At 35.6% G+C, this 18420-nt stretch overlaps 1 protein-coding gene across 1 annotated transcript in view; it reads right to left on the reverse strand.

Moving 5' to 3' along the window:
* AGMO (alkylglycerol monooxygenase) overlaps nt 1-18420 on the reverse strand; it is a 183304-nt gene that overhangs the window by 92246 nt on the left and 72638 nt on the right. The window contains exons 4-5 of the mRNA XM_071559974.1: nt 15208-15311; nt 10087-10182 (exon numbers count right to left, since the gene is read on the reverse strand). Coding sequence (XP_071416075.1) covers nt 10087-10182; nt 15208-15311 — 200 coding nt within the window. The remainder of the gene's footprint in view (nt 1-10086; nt 10183-15207; nt 15312-18420) is intronic.

The raw sequence follows: 18420 nt of genomic DNA on the forward strand, positions 1-18420 counted from the left end.
GTTTCCTTTGTCACAGCAATCCCTAGCCTAAAGGAAAAGAACATTATGCAATATCTCTTGCGGCATGTAAGCACCTCCATTTGCGGTCTCAGAGTTTGTCAGCACCAAGGGAAATCTTTATTGCCTGGTACCTGCACCACTGCAATGTAGTTCTTGTTTAAGTAATGAGAAAAAATCGTGACATGAAATCCAAGGGAAACTTTACATCTTGTGTAACAACCCCCCCTGTCACCACTACAGCATGAATCCTTACTTAACTCTGTTTCAACATGAATGTTAGGAAGGAATGTTGACTGGGTAGAGCAGGCAACTTTAGAGTAAAACCATTCGTATATAAAAAGTTCTGGCTTTTGTGTTTTTTTTTTCCTTTGAGTATAAGGAAAGCTGTTTGTAGCACAGCATGAGTTTCAGTATCACAGTGTTACTGATCCGCAGGACACGAGAGGGTAAATTCATCCCTGGAGCATCACTAAGGAGCACCCTGAACTTAACTTTGGGGTTTCTGTTAGACTAGTTGGTAGTAAAACACATTGCAATTCATTTCCTCATCAAAATCAAGATAAGATTCTTATTCCCGGTGTATAAATCTGCATTTCAGAGAGTCTGGTGGGGAAATTTAAAAATAAGACTTTAATTACATTCCCCAGTAGAGCTGCTGTGTTAATTCAGGACAACACACCCATGTGTTTATACAGATGGCTCTGGTGATCAGATTTGCCATGTGAATTCTCTGCAGGGAAGCTGGAGAAAGGCAGAACTCCTAGGATATGTGCTCGTCTGCCAGTTTCACACTTTGAAATTCTAGGCAAACCCTGATTTATACACTGCCAACTGTTTTCCTATCTGATTAGGCAGTTTTCTACTCCAGTAAGCATGTAAAATGGATATAGCCAGATTTCCACACTGAGACGCGAAAAAACAATATTTATAGTTTAGAAATAAAACAAGTGAGAGGAATCAGGCCTGTTGGGACCATAAAGGATTTCATAGGGGGTGAATTTCTGATAAATCTGGATTGTAGGAATTGGAGGTAAAAGCCTAGTTTCAATGGATAGTCTGGTTTGGGGCAGTTTTATATAATAAACATGCAGGCTTAAGAAATGTGTTTATAACAAATTATCTTTTGAATGCACACTGTTGTCACTTTTCATTGTTTTACACCTCAGCCAGGAGGCAAGGCTTGAATCAAATTGGCATCTTACATGAGTATTTAACAACTTTTTTTTCCTTCTTTAAAGGTCCAATTAAACCTGGTGGGAAAGGTGAACATGTAGAGGAAGTTTTAATCATTTTTCCACTAAAAACGAGAATACTTACACTAACCAGTAATTTTAATTGCAGCATTACAAATAGCATAGCATGGAGTAAGTCACACTTTTCAGTCATATATCAAGTTAAGCATTTTAAACAAACACCATGAGAAAAATTGCTATACAACTTCAGTATTTTTCAGAAGCTTGACAAACACATGTTGGCAACTGCAGGGGAAAAAACAGAAAGTCATAAATCAGTATGCCAGTCCTGAAATAAAATAAAATATAGTCAAATGAGGCTTTTTATCTTCCTTTTCAAACAGATAAAAATATAGTCAGCAGCCTACAGTTTGTGTTTTTAAGAAAAAACAGTCTTTCAAATTTTCTGTTGGCTTTTAATTTAAATACATTCTCCATGAGTCCAAGCTATGGGAAAAACTCAAGAGTATTACATGTAACATGTTAAAATGGAAAATCAGATATTTAATTTTTTTTAACGAAAAACAGTAGCTCTAATATCATAATGTGGTATTCTTTCATTTATATATTAATTTTATTTGGCAAATGAGTTGTTTAGATTCTTTTCCAGGATGCAGAATGTACTGAAATGTGTTGCATCTCTAAATGTCTCACTTCATTTTTATCTTGACAATTCTACAGAGACAGACAGAAGTGATCCAAATAAAACTACTGACGTACGTTTTGGGGGTTTCTGCAGGCAGATTAGCAGTAGTCAGGCCCACTGCTGCATAAGTAAACATTTCACAGCTGTCATTTGCAAGAAGTGTCTTTGGTGCAAGGACCAGAGGCCAACACTCAAACTCAAGGACTCAACTATTTGCATCAAAATTGAAGCTGTTGCTTATGTTGTTGTCCCATAAACTTTTCACTTCTGGCCACACTAGTGATCCAGCTTCAACAGGGAAAGGGAAGGATTCTTCTGCCTGGACTGTTGCTCATCAAACACAAATCACCAATATAAGTCTATTATCATGGAGCAGTCACTTTTGAATGAAAAAGATCATGGCTCCTGTTCTGCATGTTGAATTCAGAGCTACCAGCTGGCTTCATAGCACTACACAGTTCACTTAAATGACTTAAATATTTTTAAGTATCTCTCTCTCTGTTTTGCAGTTCAGTTGAAAGAGAAGACAGGTAAGAATAAAATATCAGCTTGTGGTGTAAAGGCACTTCTGAGTAGACTCAAACACTTAAAAGTACCAAGAACTTGGTATAAAATAGCAGCTCATCCTGAGGCTACTAAGGTGTAACATCAGCACTCTCAATCATCACCAAGGTCCTAGGTGCCAAGGAAGGAACTCCATGTCTCATTCAACTAGGTTTTTCCTGATTAAACTGTGTTCAAGTGCAGCCTACAATTAGTAGGACAGGAACAGTGTGCTCTCTTATGAATGTTTTATTTTCTCTCTCTTTTATTAGTCTTTTTATTTTAAACAAAAAGCAGAGTTATGTGCTCTACATATCAAGATGCTTTTCTCCCCTCATAGGGGAAGAGAAATATATAGAAGTAGAACATATTCTGAAGTTATTGCGAGTATTTTTGCTTAGTAATGCTTGCCTCCATGTTCTGGCAAGTGCAGTCATGACAAGACTTTCATTACACAGGTTGGTCAAAAAATCTAATAATCCAGTTTGGCAGACATGTTGGACTGAAGCAATGAGATCTCTCTTGGAATCATGCTTAAGTTTTATTTTCTGCATTGTATATATAACCTATCTGAACCTACAAAGTCCCTGTCTACACTGAAGAAAGCATTTTTATCTTTCTGGTTATCATTGAATTATTTGTTCTCTTTCTCTCCAGAGAAGACATTTTAATTGAGAGTTTGTGGCAGGCAAACAATGAATTTATGAATGATAAAAGCATCAGCTTCAGGAATGAGAAGAGAACTTTCTTTTGTAAACCAAAATTTTGTTCTGCATGAAAATCAGCAAATACTTCATTCCCTAGTGGTTTTAGAATAATTTCTTGGATCTTTGTAACAGTGAGAAAGTATCCAGTAAGCTGTCAGATGATGGGACCTATTTCTAGGAATTGAACTTGAATTATCTGTGTCATTGATAGTTGACAGACATAATCTTGAACATCAGATTAAGAGAACGGCTGTAATCATCTCTAATTACATTCATCTCTTTGATGACTTTTGGCAAAAGTCTCTCGAATGGTAAGTTGCTGATCCCTCATAACCTGAATAGGACAGATGTATGTGTTTCTAATTTGAAGGGGAACATCAGACAGACCCATGTCTGGTTTCTGCTACAGTGTTTTCCTCTTTCATTAAATGAACTAATGTACTAGAATGAAGAAAATTAAAGGTTTTGTTGGCATATGGTATTTGAATTCAAAGCGAACTTCCAACATAAAATTCAAGAGACACTACAGTTTACACAACTACATTGGATTATTAACGATTTTACCTTTTACTGGTGTTGCTTCCTAATAAAACTAAACCAAAACCAAAGAAACAAACAAACAAATCCCATAAAAAACACACCACAAACAAGCCGCAAACTAAAACAACAACAAAAGAAACTCAGAGCCTAACCATGTTTCTTATCTTGGACTAAAAGCCAGATCAGTCCACCAAACTCTGTTTCCACTATGTATACCACTTGTATATCATCGTTTTGCAAAAACTTCCAAACACTACATTTGACTCGCATCCTACAACCTTAAAGAAACTATTCACAATATAATAAAAGAAGAATAAATATATGCCTTTGCAAACAAGGCCTAGAGATTTTTTACCTACTAACAAAGCACCTTCTTTTTTATTTGAAAATTATTGAATATTGTAGCACTGTACAAAAACCTTTCATCAACTCCACAAATCAAGCACTTCTGAGTGCAAACACTCAGAAGTGTAATAGTCAAATAAAATTTGTTAATATGCTGTTTAAATTCAAACTCTCATTTCTTGAACAGATTTACCTTTCAGTTTTAAGAAATGAATTACTAATATGCTTCTAAATTAAAAAATTACTGCAAGTATTTTAAATAGACATATTTTTTTTTACTCCTGTATTCCTTTCTTGCTCTTTTAAAGGAGACTACAGCACACATATGGAAAAAGTAGGTCCAAGAAAATGGAAAAGTAAAATTTGCGAAGAAATAGATCAATCTCAATTGTTAGGACCTGGATATTAATAACTGAATATTTTATCTATTGCCTCATGCTGTCACTTATTTTTCAGATTGAACTGAAAACCTTATTATTTTTTTACCACCGTCCAATAGACTTTTCATTCTCTAGAGTTTGAATAATAGCTTTTGCTATTGATATAGTAATTACAGGTGTACTACTACTACTTAAAAGAAGTATGTACATTTTTATGTGTTTTCCTTAATTTTACTTGATTCTTCAGTATGCTTGTTTCACTTCCTTATTGGAAAGAAAATCAACACAAAACATAGTAGATCTTTTCTGAATCTGGCCATTTTCCTAGATATGAGCTGACCCATGCAAGGACTTCAGCACTGGGCCACAACAGCTCATCTGTACTCAGGGAGCCCAGATGGGGCTGTGCAGGGCATGAAAGCGTGAACACTTCATGATTTCTCTCTTTCAGAGCTTTTCATTACAGAACACTAAGCAGAATTCAAAGCTAAGGAAAGACAGTCAAAAACTTACACCAGTACACACTGCACATAAGTGCAAAATATTTCTTTGACAAATACAATAAATTTCCTTCAGCAAGTTTCAGTTTCAAAGAATTAGTGTTTTCTGACAAATACAAATGTAATTTTCCCTATATCTGTAGCAATTTCAAGTCTCTCTTTGCAGTCTGCATGAGGTGTTGCCAAAATTATTCCCATTCCTCACCTGTTTTCACCCATGTTACTCCTGATAAATAATTGTGGCTCACCTTTTTCTGCTCCCACAGTTTAATGAGGCAGAAAGACTTAAACAAGGCAAAAAGATATGCCTTAGAAAACCTGACTTCTGTGAGTATGGTAAAGGGCAGGTTACAGTCTTTTCTTAAATTAAAAGATTAAACAGAAACTAATACATGTCAAAGATCAAACAGGCAAGGAATAATCTGCTGTTGCAATTACTACCATCAGGGACTGGATCAGTTGATACTTTACAAATACTATTTGACATCTCATAAAAATTACAGCTAAACCAACAGAAACTAATTTCTGTTTTTCACAGGTGTCTATCAGGTTATAAACACACCTAACTTACTATTTGTAATAAATGCATAATGAAGGATATAGTTTAATATAAGCCATAGACCTTCCAAATCACCTGTGAAAATAAACTGAAATAGAGTATTTCTGTCAGTAACAGTCCTGAAACATTTTGTGGCTTTTGAAAAATTAGATTTTTAGTGCTCTTTGACTGAAGTATTTTTTTCATTCCACTTATGATCTAGATGAGAATGGTGTATCTAGTCACAGAAATGTTCCTCCCAGACTATTTAAGAGCAGATTTACTAACTTATTTTCATTGACCTAAACAGTATTGGATAGAACCAAAAACTGCTTTTTTCTCATTTACTGGGATCACAGAACCAGAGGATCATTTAGGTTGGAAAAGAACATTAAGATCATTGAGTCCAACCGTTAACCCAGCATTGCAAAATGTTTTCCTCAGTTGTTTTTGGGTTGATTGTTTTTTTTTTATTTTTCATTTAAACAAACTATCAAGAGTTTATTTAAATACCTTGGTGCTACTCAGAGATTTTTTAAAAATCTTGAAAAAATTATGATGTAATTTCATATTGCCATGTACATGGTGCAATAATAATAGAATCATTAAGGCTGGAAAAAACCTCCAAAACCATTCAGTCCAACATTTGACCAAACACTACCATGGCACTAAACCATGGCACTAAGTGCCATGTCCAGTCATTTCTTGAACACTTCCAGAGATGGTGACCCGACCACTTCCCTGGGCAGCCCATTCCAATGTTTAAACACTCCTACAATGAAAAAATGCTTCATGATGTTCAAAGTGACTCTCCTCTGGCACAGCTTGAGGCCACTTTCTCTTGCCCTGTTGCTAGCTGCATGGGAGAAGAAAATGACCTCCACCTGCTACAACCTCCTCCCAGGCACGTGTAAAGACTGAGAAGGTCTCCCCTTAGCCTCCTTTTCTCCAGGTTAAACAACCATAGCTTCCTCGGTTGTTCCTCACAGGATTTAGTCTCCAGGTCCTTCACCGGCTCTGTTGTCTTTCCGTTGTCACACTTCAGCATCTCAATGACTTTCTTGCAGGGAGGGGCCAAGACCTGGACACAGGATTCGAGGTGTGGCCTCAACAGTAGCCAGTACAGGGGGATGATCACTGCCCTAGTCCTGCTGGCCACAGTCTTCCTGATACAAGCCAGGATTCCATTGCCCTTCTTGGCCACCTGGTCACACTGCTGGCTTGTGTTCAGCTGGCTCTCAATCAGCATCCCCATGTTGTCTGCTATACAGCTTTCCAGCCACTCTGTCCCCAGCCTGTAGCACTGCATGGGGTTGTTGTGATCAAAGTGCAGAACCTGCCACTTGGCCTTGAATCTCATATCTCTGACCTTGTCCCATCCCTCCAGAATGCTCAGAAGCAGTAAAAAAAAAAAACAAACAAACCCAAATCGACTTCTGACATGGGACTTCTGTGATAAGAACACACAAAAGCAGATAATGTTCAGCCACAAAGTTGTGTGTTCACTCTATATACTTTACTAATTTCAGATATGTCCTCACTGTACCAATAGCCCATTTGAATAGTAAGTAATAATAAAAGATTCCAGTCCCACAAGAATGGTATAGTGTAATTTTTAGATCAGATTTATAATGTTTAAAATGCTGTACTATTTTATATAAAAGGACAAAAACTAACATATGCCAAGTATATAGGACTAAACGAGATAGAATGAGTGTGTACTTTTGATCTTTGTGATACTGTAATCACAGAGTATACATGCCACTTAAAATAAAATAGACCATGTCTGCTCTGCTGGTGAGAAAGCTGGACAAAAACTGAATTAAAAAATATTGACAAAGGTCAAAGTTATAACACGGGAAATATCTCTTAACATTGTTTGAAACAGCACTGGACACAAGTAAAATTTAAGGAGGAAAGATAGGAAAATATCAGGGATCATATTTGGCTATAAACTTTTGCTATAGGCTGAAACATGGCATAGAAAGTTTCAGCACAGCATGATTATTCTCTTGTAATTACTGAATTCAATTGAAATTACTCCTAAACCAAAACATCTTCCCTCAGAAACTCTCAAGTACTTTCATTCTTTCTATTAATTTCCTATTAATGTTGTGGGTTTTTTCTTCTATAAAACACTAAATTGTGAATGTCCTTCCTTAAAATTTGCAGTACAATGTAAAACAAACAAAAAAAAACACCTGTTAAAGAAAAGGGATTTTTTTTCCTGTATCTGACTATTTTTTTAAGGAGAAAGATGTACAATCAAAAGTTGTGAAGTGATAATTTCCAAACATATTTGACTAGTCAAAGTGGGCCAAATTGTATCTAAGGAAGCATCAACACTGATAAAAAGCAAGAGAAATCTGAAGAAAACATTTCTTATCAAGGGCTCCTGAATTTTAGAAGCAAACTATTACACCTTGAACTGCCAGAATGGAAATAACAAAGTGTATCTCCTCTAGCCCCCCAATGACATGTACTGTCATGCTGTAACAGCCCCCACCATAGGCTACCAGAGGACACAGAGCTGCTGGGGGATGATGAATATCTGCTCTCAGAACAAGGGCTAATAGCAGTTACTGAGACAGGATACTGTTTTCCATAGAACTGCCGGTCTGCAGCCCCAAACCAACCTCATATGTTGGGAAACCAATGGAAACTGAGATTTGCAGAAAGGATTTTCATATTAACATAGTCTGTGTAAGATAATTAGATCCACTAAAATTCAGAAAAGAACTTTTAGGGGAAAAAAAATTAATTAGAGATGCCATAGCTATGAACAGTTAAATTTTAATAGTTGTAAAGAAAAACCAATATAAAGGTGAAGTATCATATTAATTTCACCAAAAATATTGGGTAACATAAACCTGCATGGCTGCTACCATTTCCCTTCCTTTCCTTACTCTTTTCTGTCAATGCCTTGCCCTCGAGAGCAGGAAATCTGTTAATACATGGTGTAACTCTATTTCTATTTTGACATTATATTTGACCTTAGAGCATGACTTCAACATATTTCAACTGATTTCAGCTGTGCTACAAAATCAACAGTATCAACATTAAGCAAAATCGAGTAGATCAACCGGATCAGCACAAAAGATCCATTGTTTTTGTACTGGAACAATAATCTAATAGTAAGTAGCTTATCTTTTCATTGAGACTGAAATTCACTCTTGTTTAGACTAGTGTCTAAACTTGGCACATTGCACATATGCTATGGAAATTCCTTTTAAGCCCTATGAAGGATTTAGCACTTTAGAGGGATGTAGGCAATTCAAAAGCATCTGAAATTCACTTTAGAAACTTTAGACGTGCACTGTGGCACCAGTGCTGAGACTCACTGAGTTACTGCTATGCAGTGGAATGTTCGAAACTTCTCAATCAAGGAAGAGATGGCTTCAAACAGTGGACAAGGTATAGATGAGGCATATTACATTTTTGTCAGTGGCAAAACACACTAGAACTAGTTTGTGAAAACTAAAGCATTGTCAAAGAAACTTTGGTACCATGTGATTCAAAGTATTCACTTGGTATAGTTTCAAAAAATGTCTGAATTTGTTCAAAACATTTTAAAAAGCTTAATTGTCTATTGTTTGAGTTTATGCCAGTTCTGGTGATGTGTGTGACATTTTATCATAAGCCTTCCTTAGTCACGTGGTGTTGCAGAGCACTAGACACATGTTAATGATTCTAGAAATGTGTCCACATATTAATGATTCTAGAAATGTGTCCAACAGAAATGACATGTCAACAACAAAAGTTTGCTATTGGCTCACTATAACTATCTTTTTTAGTTTTTATTAATTCTTTTTTTAAGGAAATAGATAGAAAAGATAAAAAACTACTGTTTAAACAAAAAAATCACCTAAAATTACAGATAAACTGTCCTCCATGTCACATCATGGAACTAGACGAAAAAAGGCATCTGTATGGACAGAATAATTAGACACAGCGTGTATTGTGTAAGTGTTGTAGAAATAATTAGCTGCAGATCACTTGAGGCTACTGAGAAATACACTACTGACTAATAACATTGAATACCTTTAAACACCTCTAACTGTAATGCAAGGAAGAAGGAAATGGCCATTGAACTACCATGAGTGGCGAAACTACTTACTAATTACAGTGGGTTATTAACTGTGTATATATGTAAACTAGGTGTGGTCTATTCACTCAAAAAACACAAATAAAGCAGTGCAGCCATAAACAAACAGCCCTCAGATAATCAAAGAGAGAATTCCTTGTATTAAGAAAGAAGCAATATCTGACTTTAGATACAGCTCTAAATGATTTTTAAGAAGCACTGGCTTTTGGTTATTATTCCCTAAAATATTTATCTTAGAAATGAAATCAGTTTCAGTATCTGCTAAAAATGTTTAATAAGCTGCAAGATAGGAAAATATACTATTAAAATAGCAAAAAAGTTTTGATTCCTTACAGTTACTTTTCTCTTAAATCTAATTCGGACCAACTGGCCTCATTGCTTCTTATAAACTTAGCAATATATATTCAGAAAAAGGAATAAAAATGAACAGATGTTTCTCCTTAAAGAAATCAGAGAAAGATTTTTGTTACACAATAAATCAGCTGCTAGTGGATTTCCAGGACACTGCTCCAGACTAACTATTTAGGTATGGCTTAAAAACCTGGTTTACCTCTGTATGTATCCAAAATTGGTAAAGTAGATTAAACTGCAAATGAACAGCAAACACCGAAGGGGGGATGAAAAGAGCCATGGGCAAGTTGAGCATCTGAAAAGCAAACAAAAAAAAATCATACATGAGATATATAATTCTAAACTCGTGATAATTCAATGAAGTACTATCTCAGGAGCTGAAAGCACTGCACAATATACTTGTTTCTTCTAATACCTCCATAATGTAAAAATTATATAGCATACATAGATACTGATCATTATGTTACTACTAGATGTGCTATATCAAATGAGACATAATTTGATCACAAAGTGATTTCCCAAAAGTCATACTGAGTAAGTAGAAAAATCAAGAAAATAACTCATAAATCCTCATATTAGATGCTTATTCTGTGGATTATATGGAGCAGACAGCAACGTATTCTTGACATGAAGGGTTCACTTAAAGGGCAGAATTATAACAGAGTAAGCAAGGTGTGAATTTTTAATACTACAGTTTTTGCATCCAAACTGCCTACATGAGCACAGTAAGGGTAAGGCTGCTTACTTGGCTTTTCAAGTTTATTACAAAAATTCTCACCCTAACTTTCCTATGGCATTTCCCTTAAAGTCACAATCTATCGCTGAGTCATAAAAACATGCTAGCATGAAAACAGTATTAGAAAATTGCTTACTCAGAAACACTCTGGTATCTTACGTACAAAGTCCCAGGAATTTCACAATTAATTGCTTAGCTGGTTGAGCAACAGAATAAAACTTCAAAGACCTTCATATATTAAAAGTTAAGTTCTGCTTTCTTCAGAAAAAGGCTTATCTTCTTCTTTTCCCTTGTACCTGACATTGTGTTGTATCACCTGCATTAAAAATTTAGTTCTTCTCTAAAATGCAAAGATTTTCCAAAACCAAACAGAAGTATCTTTAAAACTTTAAATCTCTTTAGCACCAGAGAAAATACACATATCTCCATGCTCTTAAACAGAAAGGTAGTGCAAGCTTCCCAATACTTCAGCAGAAATGCTCTGAACACTGGCATGAAGTCATTCTCTTTTCTGAGTTCCTTTTTCCTCCTTCCTCTAACTTGGAGCCTCTTAGTAATGTAGTGTTAAAAGTGGACAAGCTACAAAAGAATGACTGAGAGGTGTTCTCAGATGATCGGAGGGCGGGTATGGTTTTTCTCAAAGGTTATCTTACAAAGAAGCCAACAGAGTAGGACACAGCCACATTCAAGTAAAGTTACTTCAGTTTTCTCTTATTATTGATTATACCTGCCTAATGGCATGGTAACAGCAGATGTTTTTTTTAAAGGAATGGACAGGAAGTTGATTTAGGGAAAAATCAAAAACCAAAACCAAACCAAGCAATCAAACTAAACCCAGATGGTTTTCAGATTATTCATGGAAGTGGTTGCAAGACTGAAATCAGTGGTAAAAAATTACATGCTTTTTTCCCTAAAAATATCAGAGGCAATTTGGTGTATTTACAGATGATTCAGAGAAGGAAGCATCATCTTCATATTTATTTTCTAATGTGCTTTTCACAAGAGTACCAGGATTTCCCTGCTAAGTGGTGAGATGAAGGAAACTTTTATATAAAGCTACAGGTAAATTTGAGACTGACAAAGGACATTGCTTTCCTAACTGCCTCATGTTTCATTGCAATGCAAGCTTTGTTTTTCACAGAAAGGATTACAAAGATCATTTACAGAAGTGGAATGCTTAGGGAGGAGTCAAAACCTCTGCAATACGAAGATTCAGTTTCTCCTTATTTGTGGTTCTACTGAAACAACAAGATCAATGTCAGACACACACAAAAAAAAAGTGTTACATAATTTTTCACTGGAAATGACTATTTACCAAATCAAAACATTTCATGGGAATGTACCAGCTTTCACTAATTGGTAGAGAAAAAGCTTTCTGGGCTCCTAGATGGAATTTCTGGTCAAAACTGCAGAAAAACGTTTATTCCGCTCACGGTTCTTTTCCAACTTATGGATTCAGCAGCAGAGACTGAGAAGGTGCCACAACAGCTGATGGGAAAGAGACCCAAGAGGTGGTGAAGAGGGATGTTTGCATATGGGGCTTCCTCTATACTGAAGGCATTGCCCCTTTAGAAGAATGCATGTCCACTGTACACTCTGATACGGGCATCACTACCTTTCTCCCACTCATTTGTAAGTCAAAGCTTATAAACTCTTCCACTACAGAAAGAGAATCAAAGTTCCGAAGTTTAGCAGGGGCGCTGCTCCCTGCTCTGAGCCGCTCCATCTGCACGCTGGGTCTCTGGGGCCACCTGCCGATGCAGCTGCGGAGGGCCTCCAGGGTGTGGGGGGCTGCAGCACAGCTGCTGACAGCATTTGTGTGAGGATGAACTTGTGCGAGGAACCTGCAGGAGCTAAAGGCAAGGATTAAAAAAAAAAAAACTAAACCAAAACATCCTTTTCGATCCCAAACCTGGCAGACTCCTCAGCAGACAAGTGAACTTTCTGACTGCTCAATAGAACAGTGTTACCTAGTCCCTTTCCAGATTATATCATAGATGTTTCCACTGCTTTTATACCAAGGCATAATTCAACCTCTATCTAAATGTATAGTCTAAAGCTATCAAATTATTATGGATGTAATATTTGCAATTAAATCTTACCCTTTGGAGGAAAAGTTGAGAACTGGTACTCAAAGCATTAAATCAGGGCTTTTCAAGGTGCTTGTGCAAATCTCTCCTTTCATAACTGCACTTTGACTTAGTATTTCATTACTTATATATTAATTTATATAGCACTGTCTTGCATTAGCTTGCTACTTTCTTCTTAAAAATTAGTATACTAGTTTTTTCAACATCTTTTTTTCCTTAAAATGGGCTTCAACACAGTCTTTCAATCTTCACAGTAGATTTGCTTCTCCATGGCTCCTCCATTGAAGAAACAAACACTGGGTATGCAAACAATATGAAGCACGGAATTTTTGGTTCTAAATTCAGGGGCTAACACCACTAACACCATCTAACACCACTGATTATCAATTACATTTTGCAATTCTCTTTCATTTTATACCTTTTCTATCAGCTTGAGCACAATCCACATAGATTAATATGCTTATTTATTTATCTTAGAATGTTTAACTTAAAACACTACAGAACTGGCAGAAGAGCAGTCCCACAATCCCACACCATCCACCACAACTTTCTCACAGTCTCCATAAAACTGGATGTCAATCTGCATTCAACAGTGCAGTATAGCACACATTCAAAAATCAGATCACTCTCAGAGAGTAATTAAAGGCTTCACTCTTTTAGCTTCAAGGCAGATCCATCCACAGTTTTGGACAAGTGTGGAAGTCCAAAAATAGCAGTTCAGTTAGGAATTAGCATGAACTGTGATCATCCACAGTAAGGTTTTGCAGAAAGAAAACTGACATATGTCTCAAAAGTTCTGGGAGGAGGGAGTATTTGCACTAACCACTTGTTTTGGTTAATAACAAATATTTGGTGAAAAAAAACCCACTGCACACAAAAGTAAAATAAAAGTAAAAAGTGTTCCTAGGTTCATTTCTTCTTGCACAAAGCAAATTGTTTTTAAATGCATATATATATTTTGCCATGTGCTACCAGTGGGGTCCTAAGAACGGTCTTTGGAATCTGAGGTGGCCAGACATCTTGGTCTTCCTGAATCTTTTATGCTTTCTGAGCTATCATCCTCAAAATCATGAAGGCAGACAAACGGCTCATGCACATGCCCCTGTATACAACAGGCTTTTTGTCTCTTTTGAATTATTGTTGTTAAGCATTTGCACATATGGTCTGAAAGGGTAAATGGGCAAAGGTTAAATCTTCAACATAGCAGTATTTACAGAGGAAGCCGAGTTACCAGAGATGTATCCTTTCTGGTATTGTTGATTATAGTAATTTAAAATTTAGACACTCTAACATCATATGATTATTTTCTGAATAAATGAACAACAAGAATTTATACAGAACACTTTAAGAACTTAATCTAAAATAATAGTACTGCTTCATGATTTTCAGAAGAACTTGTCATTTTCTTGTAACCTACCACTTTTAACTAATTTAATTATATGCACTTAAAACAATTACCAAAAACAGGCTAAGTCCATGTTCAGTTTTGTAAGCATAAATCCAGACTAACTTTACTGAAGTTAATGGATTTGCATGTATGAGCACACATTCTTGACTTTGAGTCATTTGTTCACAGGCTGGATGCAGAGATTGCTAGAGGACTGTGGGTTTCCTTTACCACCCATATTATACCTCACTGAAGAGTACACATATCTATATATAAAATAATATAATATATAAAATATATGATGTAAATATATAAGTATAGTATGTATAGATACAGAGAATATTTCCTTTGAACTCTAATTCTGAAAATTCAACTTTTGAAGTTATTATTTTTAAATAGAAAACAAGAACCAGACAAACCACAATTTGAGTGAAAAAATAGTCAAAAGAGAACATGAAAGCACAATTGAGAATATCAGCAGTTATCCTGGACCCAGAACTCAGCCCTATATATTATGTTACATCTATGAATGCATTTGGAAATACACATTTTTATATCTGTAAATGATTACTCAATTTATACTGCATGTGTACACAGCTCACAATTTCAAATAAATTGTATCTGAAGTAACACTGACTAAAAGTAGTGTCATACTGGTCTTACCTGCTAGAGTACTGACACAATATGAAAGAGCAGAGACAAATAAATATATTTCCATGTCCACAGCAATTTTTAACAATGATTTCTCTCCCTACTTCTTTTATTTATACAGACATTATTTTTGAGTAGTTACATTATATTCCTATACTTATGCAAGAATAACTGAATGAAAAAAATCCTTATTCTACTCAAAATGTTATGAAAATATAAATTAAGTGTTATATAATTAGACTTTAACTACTGTACCTGTTTTCAAGTTTGCTGTACAAACATTACTGACTATGATTTTAAAGCTTATGATTCTCAGATTCCTCAGTTTCACCTTCTGTGCTTCCAATGTCAAACAACTTTAAAAATACTATGTTTTTCTTTGAAGGAAAATAAACACCATGTTTTCACTTTCACTAAATCTTGTTGATATTGTTTGTCAAATCTTTTGCAACTTACCCAGGAGGTGTATTTCTGCAGTACAGATTGTCTCAAGGCTGTGAATAAATTGTAATCTTCAGAACTATGGTGTACTTGGTGTGCAGCCCACAGTATATTAACTTCTGAAAAACACATAATTTCAAATGAGGTTTGTACTAGGGAACAAAGCAACATTTGTTTTCCAAGGCCTTTTTTCTTAAGCTAAAAGAAACTAATTTCCTAATTTACACTTTGCTATTTTACCATAAATAAAACCTAATGCTCAAAGCTTGGTTTGGGTAGGCTGGGTTACAGGTCTGTCACTGGAAACAAGTCTGTGTAAACTTCATGCTGCGGAAGGCAAGGCTGTGGCAGGACCTAAAGTCATTGCTGGAAGAGCAGAAGGCTATATGAGATGACAATTAAACAGTAAGAAAGCCTGAGCCGAGTCCTGATGAGTCAATAGGAGCTCTGTTACGGGATTCAGAGGGACAAGGACTGAGGATGCTCTCATGACCACATTTGTTATATTTCAAGACCGGAAGGGTAGACAAAATGTTTCAAAAATCTTATGCATGAAATTTAAACAACCTAACTGGTATCAGCTTTTATGCTTGCATTTTTCTGGAACGCATGAATCTTCAACCCAGTTGTACCACAGACCACAAAACACATCCATTGCCTGCCCACTAGTGACAAGTGGAAAAACAGACAGACGCTTGCTGGGAAAGGAGAGAGTGACTCTATTATTACAGTTAAAAAAACCCAAAACAAAACAATTGCTAGAAAAAAGGCAAAATCAGTGTTAGTCCTGAATTCTGAAAGCATGACATCTTTAATGCACTGAGGTGAAGAATAGTTAAAAATCCTGATTATATATCAGGGCATTTTCTCATTTAAGTGAAGATTTGGGTGGTCCCTCTGCACTGTACAGTGGTATCTGGCCAGTCTGAAGTGGGAAATTAAGACAGAAATATTTACAGTCATCAAATGTATAGCTATGAGGATTATCTTCATTCTAGGAAAAAATGAAGAGGTGTGATCAATACAGCCCAAATAATGCCTGTTTAGCATAAACCTACCTTTAAGGTTTCATGGATTTCAAGGGATGAAAGTATACACCAGGCCTGATTACAGAAATTAAAAGTGGACTGTCTGTCCACGAGCTGCACACTCCCATTGCCACTGACCTGTTTCACCAGAGCCATAGAGAAGTACCTTTGGCAGATACCAGAATCACATTCACAGAACAATCTTATAATGTGTATTTAAAGTCCTGAAATTATCTGGTGCCAAGTCAGCACTAAATAGTTAGGTCTGGTGACAAATATGTACTTGAAACATAAAGTAATGCCAAAAAGTCCACTTAATGAATCTCATGGTATCTTCACCATTTCAGAGGACTAGACAGTCTTGTAACAGGAGGTACCAGTCTTGTGCACTATGTGAATTTTAAATCTAATTAATTTTGACAATTTGGTAATTTACATTACAACCCTTTTGAATGCTCTCTAAGTCCTTGAAAATACTTACAATTTCTGAAATAAATCTGTAATTTCAGCTCTTTCAAAAAAACCCCAACATCATTTCAGTGCATCTCTGCCTACTAAATGAATTATTAAGGTGAGCTTCAGTATTCAATAATAATTTGTATTTGAAATGTTTCCTAAGACCTCGCCAGAAGCTAAATGAGTGAACAAAGCATCTGAAAAGGTGGAGGTTAAAGACCTGTCTCCTTAGTTGTTTTAAAAGCATTTACTTCCTATCACAAACTGTGTGTAACACAAGCCTCCACTCAATGAAGTACAGCTGTTCAAACAGAGTACAGTAACGGGATCTTGCTCCTTTCCCTCAGTCATTTTTCAGCATTATGAAAAGTTCAAGGAAGCGAATCTATGATGATTTTTACAGTCCACTTTTAATGTAGTTAAGGTCAAATGGTTTTCAAAATGAATTACTAAAAAGGCATTTTATTAGGATTCATTTTTCAATTAAACTGCCTCTTATACTAACAAGTGTATGGAATAAGGTAACTGAATATTGGCAGAACGTTAGTCTTTCAGATGTGTGAGTCAGCTTAAGTGATCTATTATTTAAAAATATACCACAGAAATATTAGGGACATAAACAAACAATTCCATCAGAAGTAATTAAACTGCTAAAGCTATTTGTGACTTCTTCTGTTACAGCTAAATGAATTAAATCCTGCTCCTTAATCCTATTCTTGATGACATCAATGGCACAGACTACATTAAATTTCTTTTCAAAATAGACAGAGTTGACAATCAGAAATAATTTTTGTACTCAAAATTTATCTGAAGAAACTGATCATCAACAACTTGTTATTTGAAGCAAAAGAATAACATCAAGAAAAAGTGTGAAATAGATCACCCAAAAACTCAGTCTATAACCATTAGTACATTAAAAATATTACAACCATAATGCCTAAAAGACATGTCTCAAATGTAAGAAACAGAGTAAGCATTTTTCAAGGAATGCAGCTGACTGCTCACCAATTACCTGCAATAGAAATGAAATTTGTTGTGTCTACAAAACAGTTGCGTTTTCACTTTTTCATTCCTAGTGATGATAATTTGAAAGAAAATGATAAAAATTATTTGAATGAGAACAAAATTATAAAATAATTTCTCACATGCACTTTCTCATATGTACAATTACATAATGACCAACAAAGAGAGCAAGACTGAGATACAGCCAATTCCAACACAGATTTACAGAAAAAAAAATCTATGTAGAAAACAGGAAGTATTACTGCATTTTACAGAACTCTCCAGTGAAATTCTACTGTGAAGCCAGAGGAAAAAAGTAGGTGATGTAATCAGAGATGCCACTGAGACAATGCTCCAATAGAATCTTTGACATTTCATAATTCAAATATGACTGGTAAATACAATTTTAAAAACAGGTAACCATGATACATTTATGCACAAACCCTCTATTTTTTAATTCAGGAGAGGAAACATCACAGAATAATTCAGGCTAAAGAGAAACACAGGAAGTTTTTAGTCCAAACCCCGACTCACAGCAGGACCAGCTTTAAGTTCCTTAGAACTACACCCAGTTTGGTCTTGAAAAACTTCTACATCTTCTGCTATTATGAAGAACTATAAATGCAGATAAAGGTGGAATTTCCTTTTCATGTAGTTGTGAGGAAAGTTAAACCAATTGTACTCTAGCACAGCAAGGACCTCCTTTTCTGGTATGGCATTTCCTAGACTCCTGTTAACAGAC

Source organism: Pithys albifrons, chromosome 7 (assembly GCF_047495875.1).
Source record: "Pithys albifrons albifrons isolate INPA30051 chromosome 7, PitAlb_v1, whole genome shotgun sequence".
Lineage (NCBI taxonomy): Eukaryota > Metazoa > Chordata > Aves > Passeriformes > Thamnophilidae > Pithys > Pithys albifrons.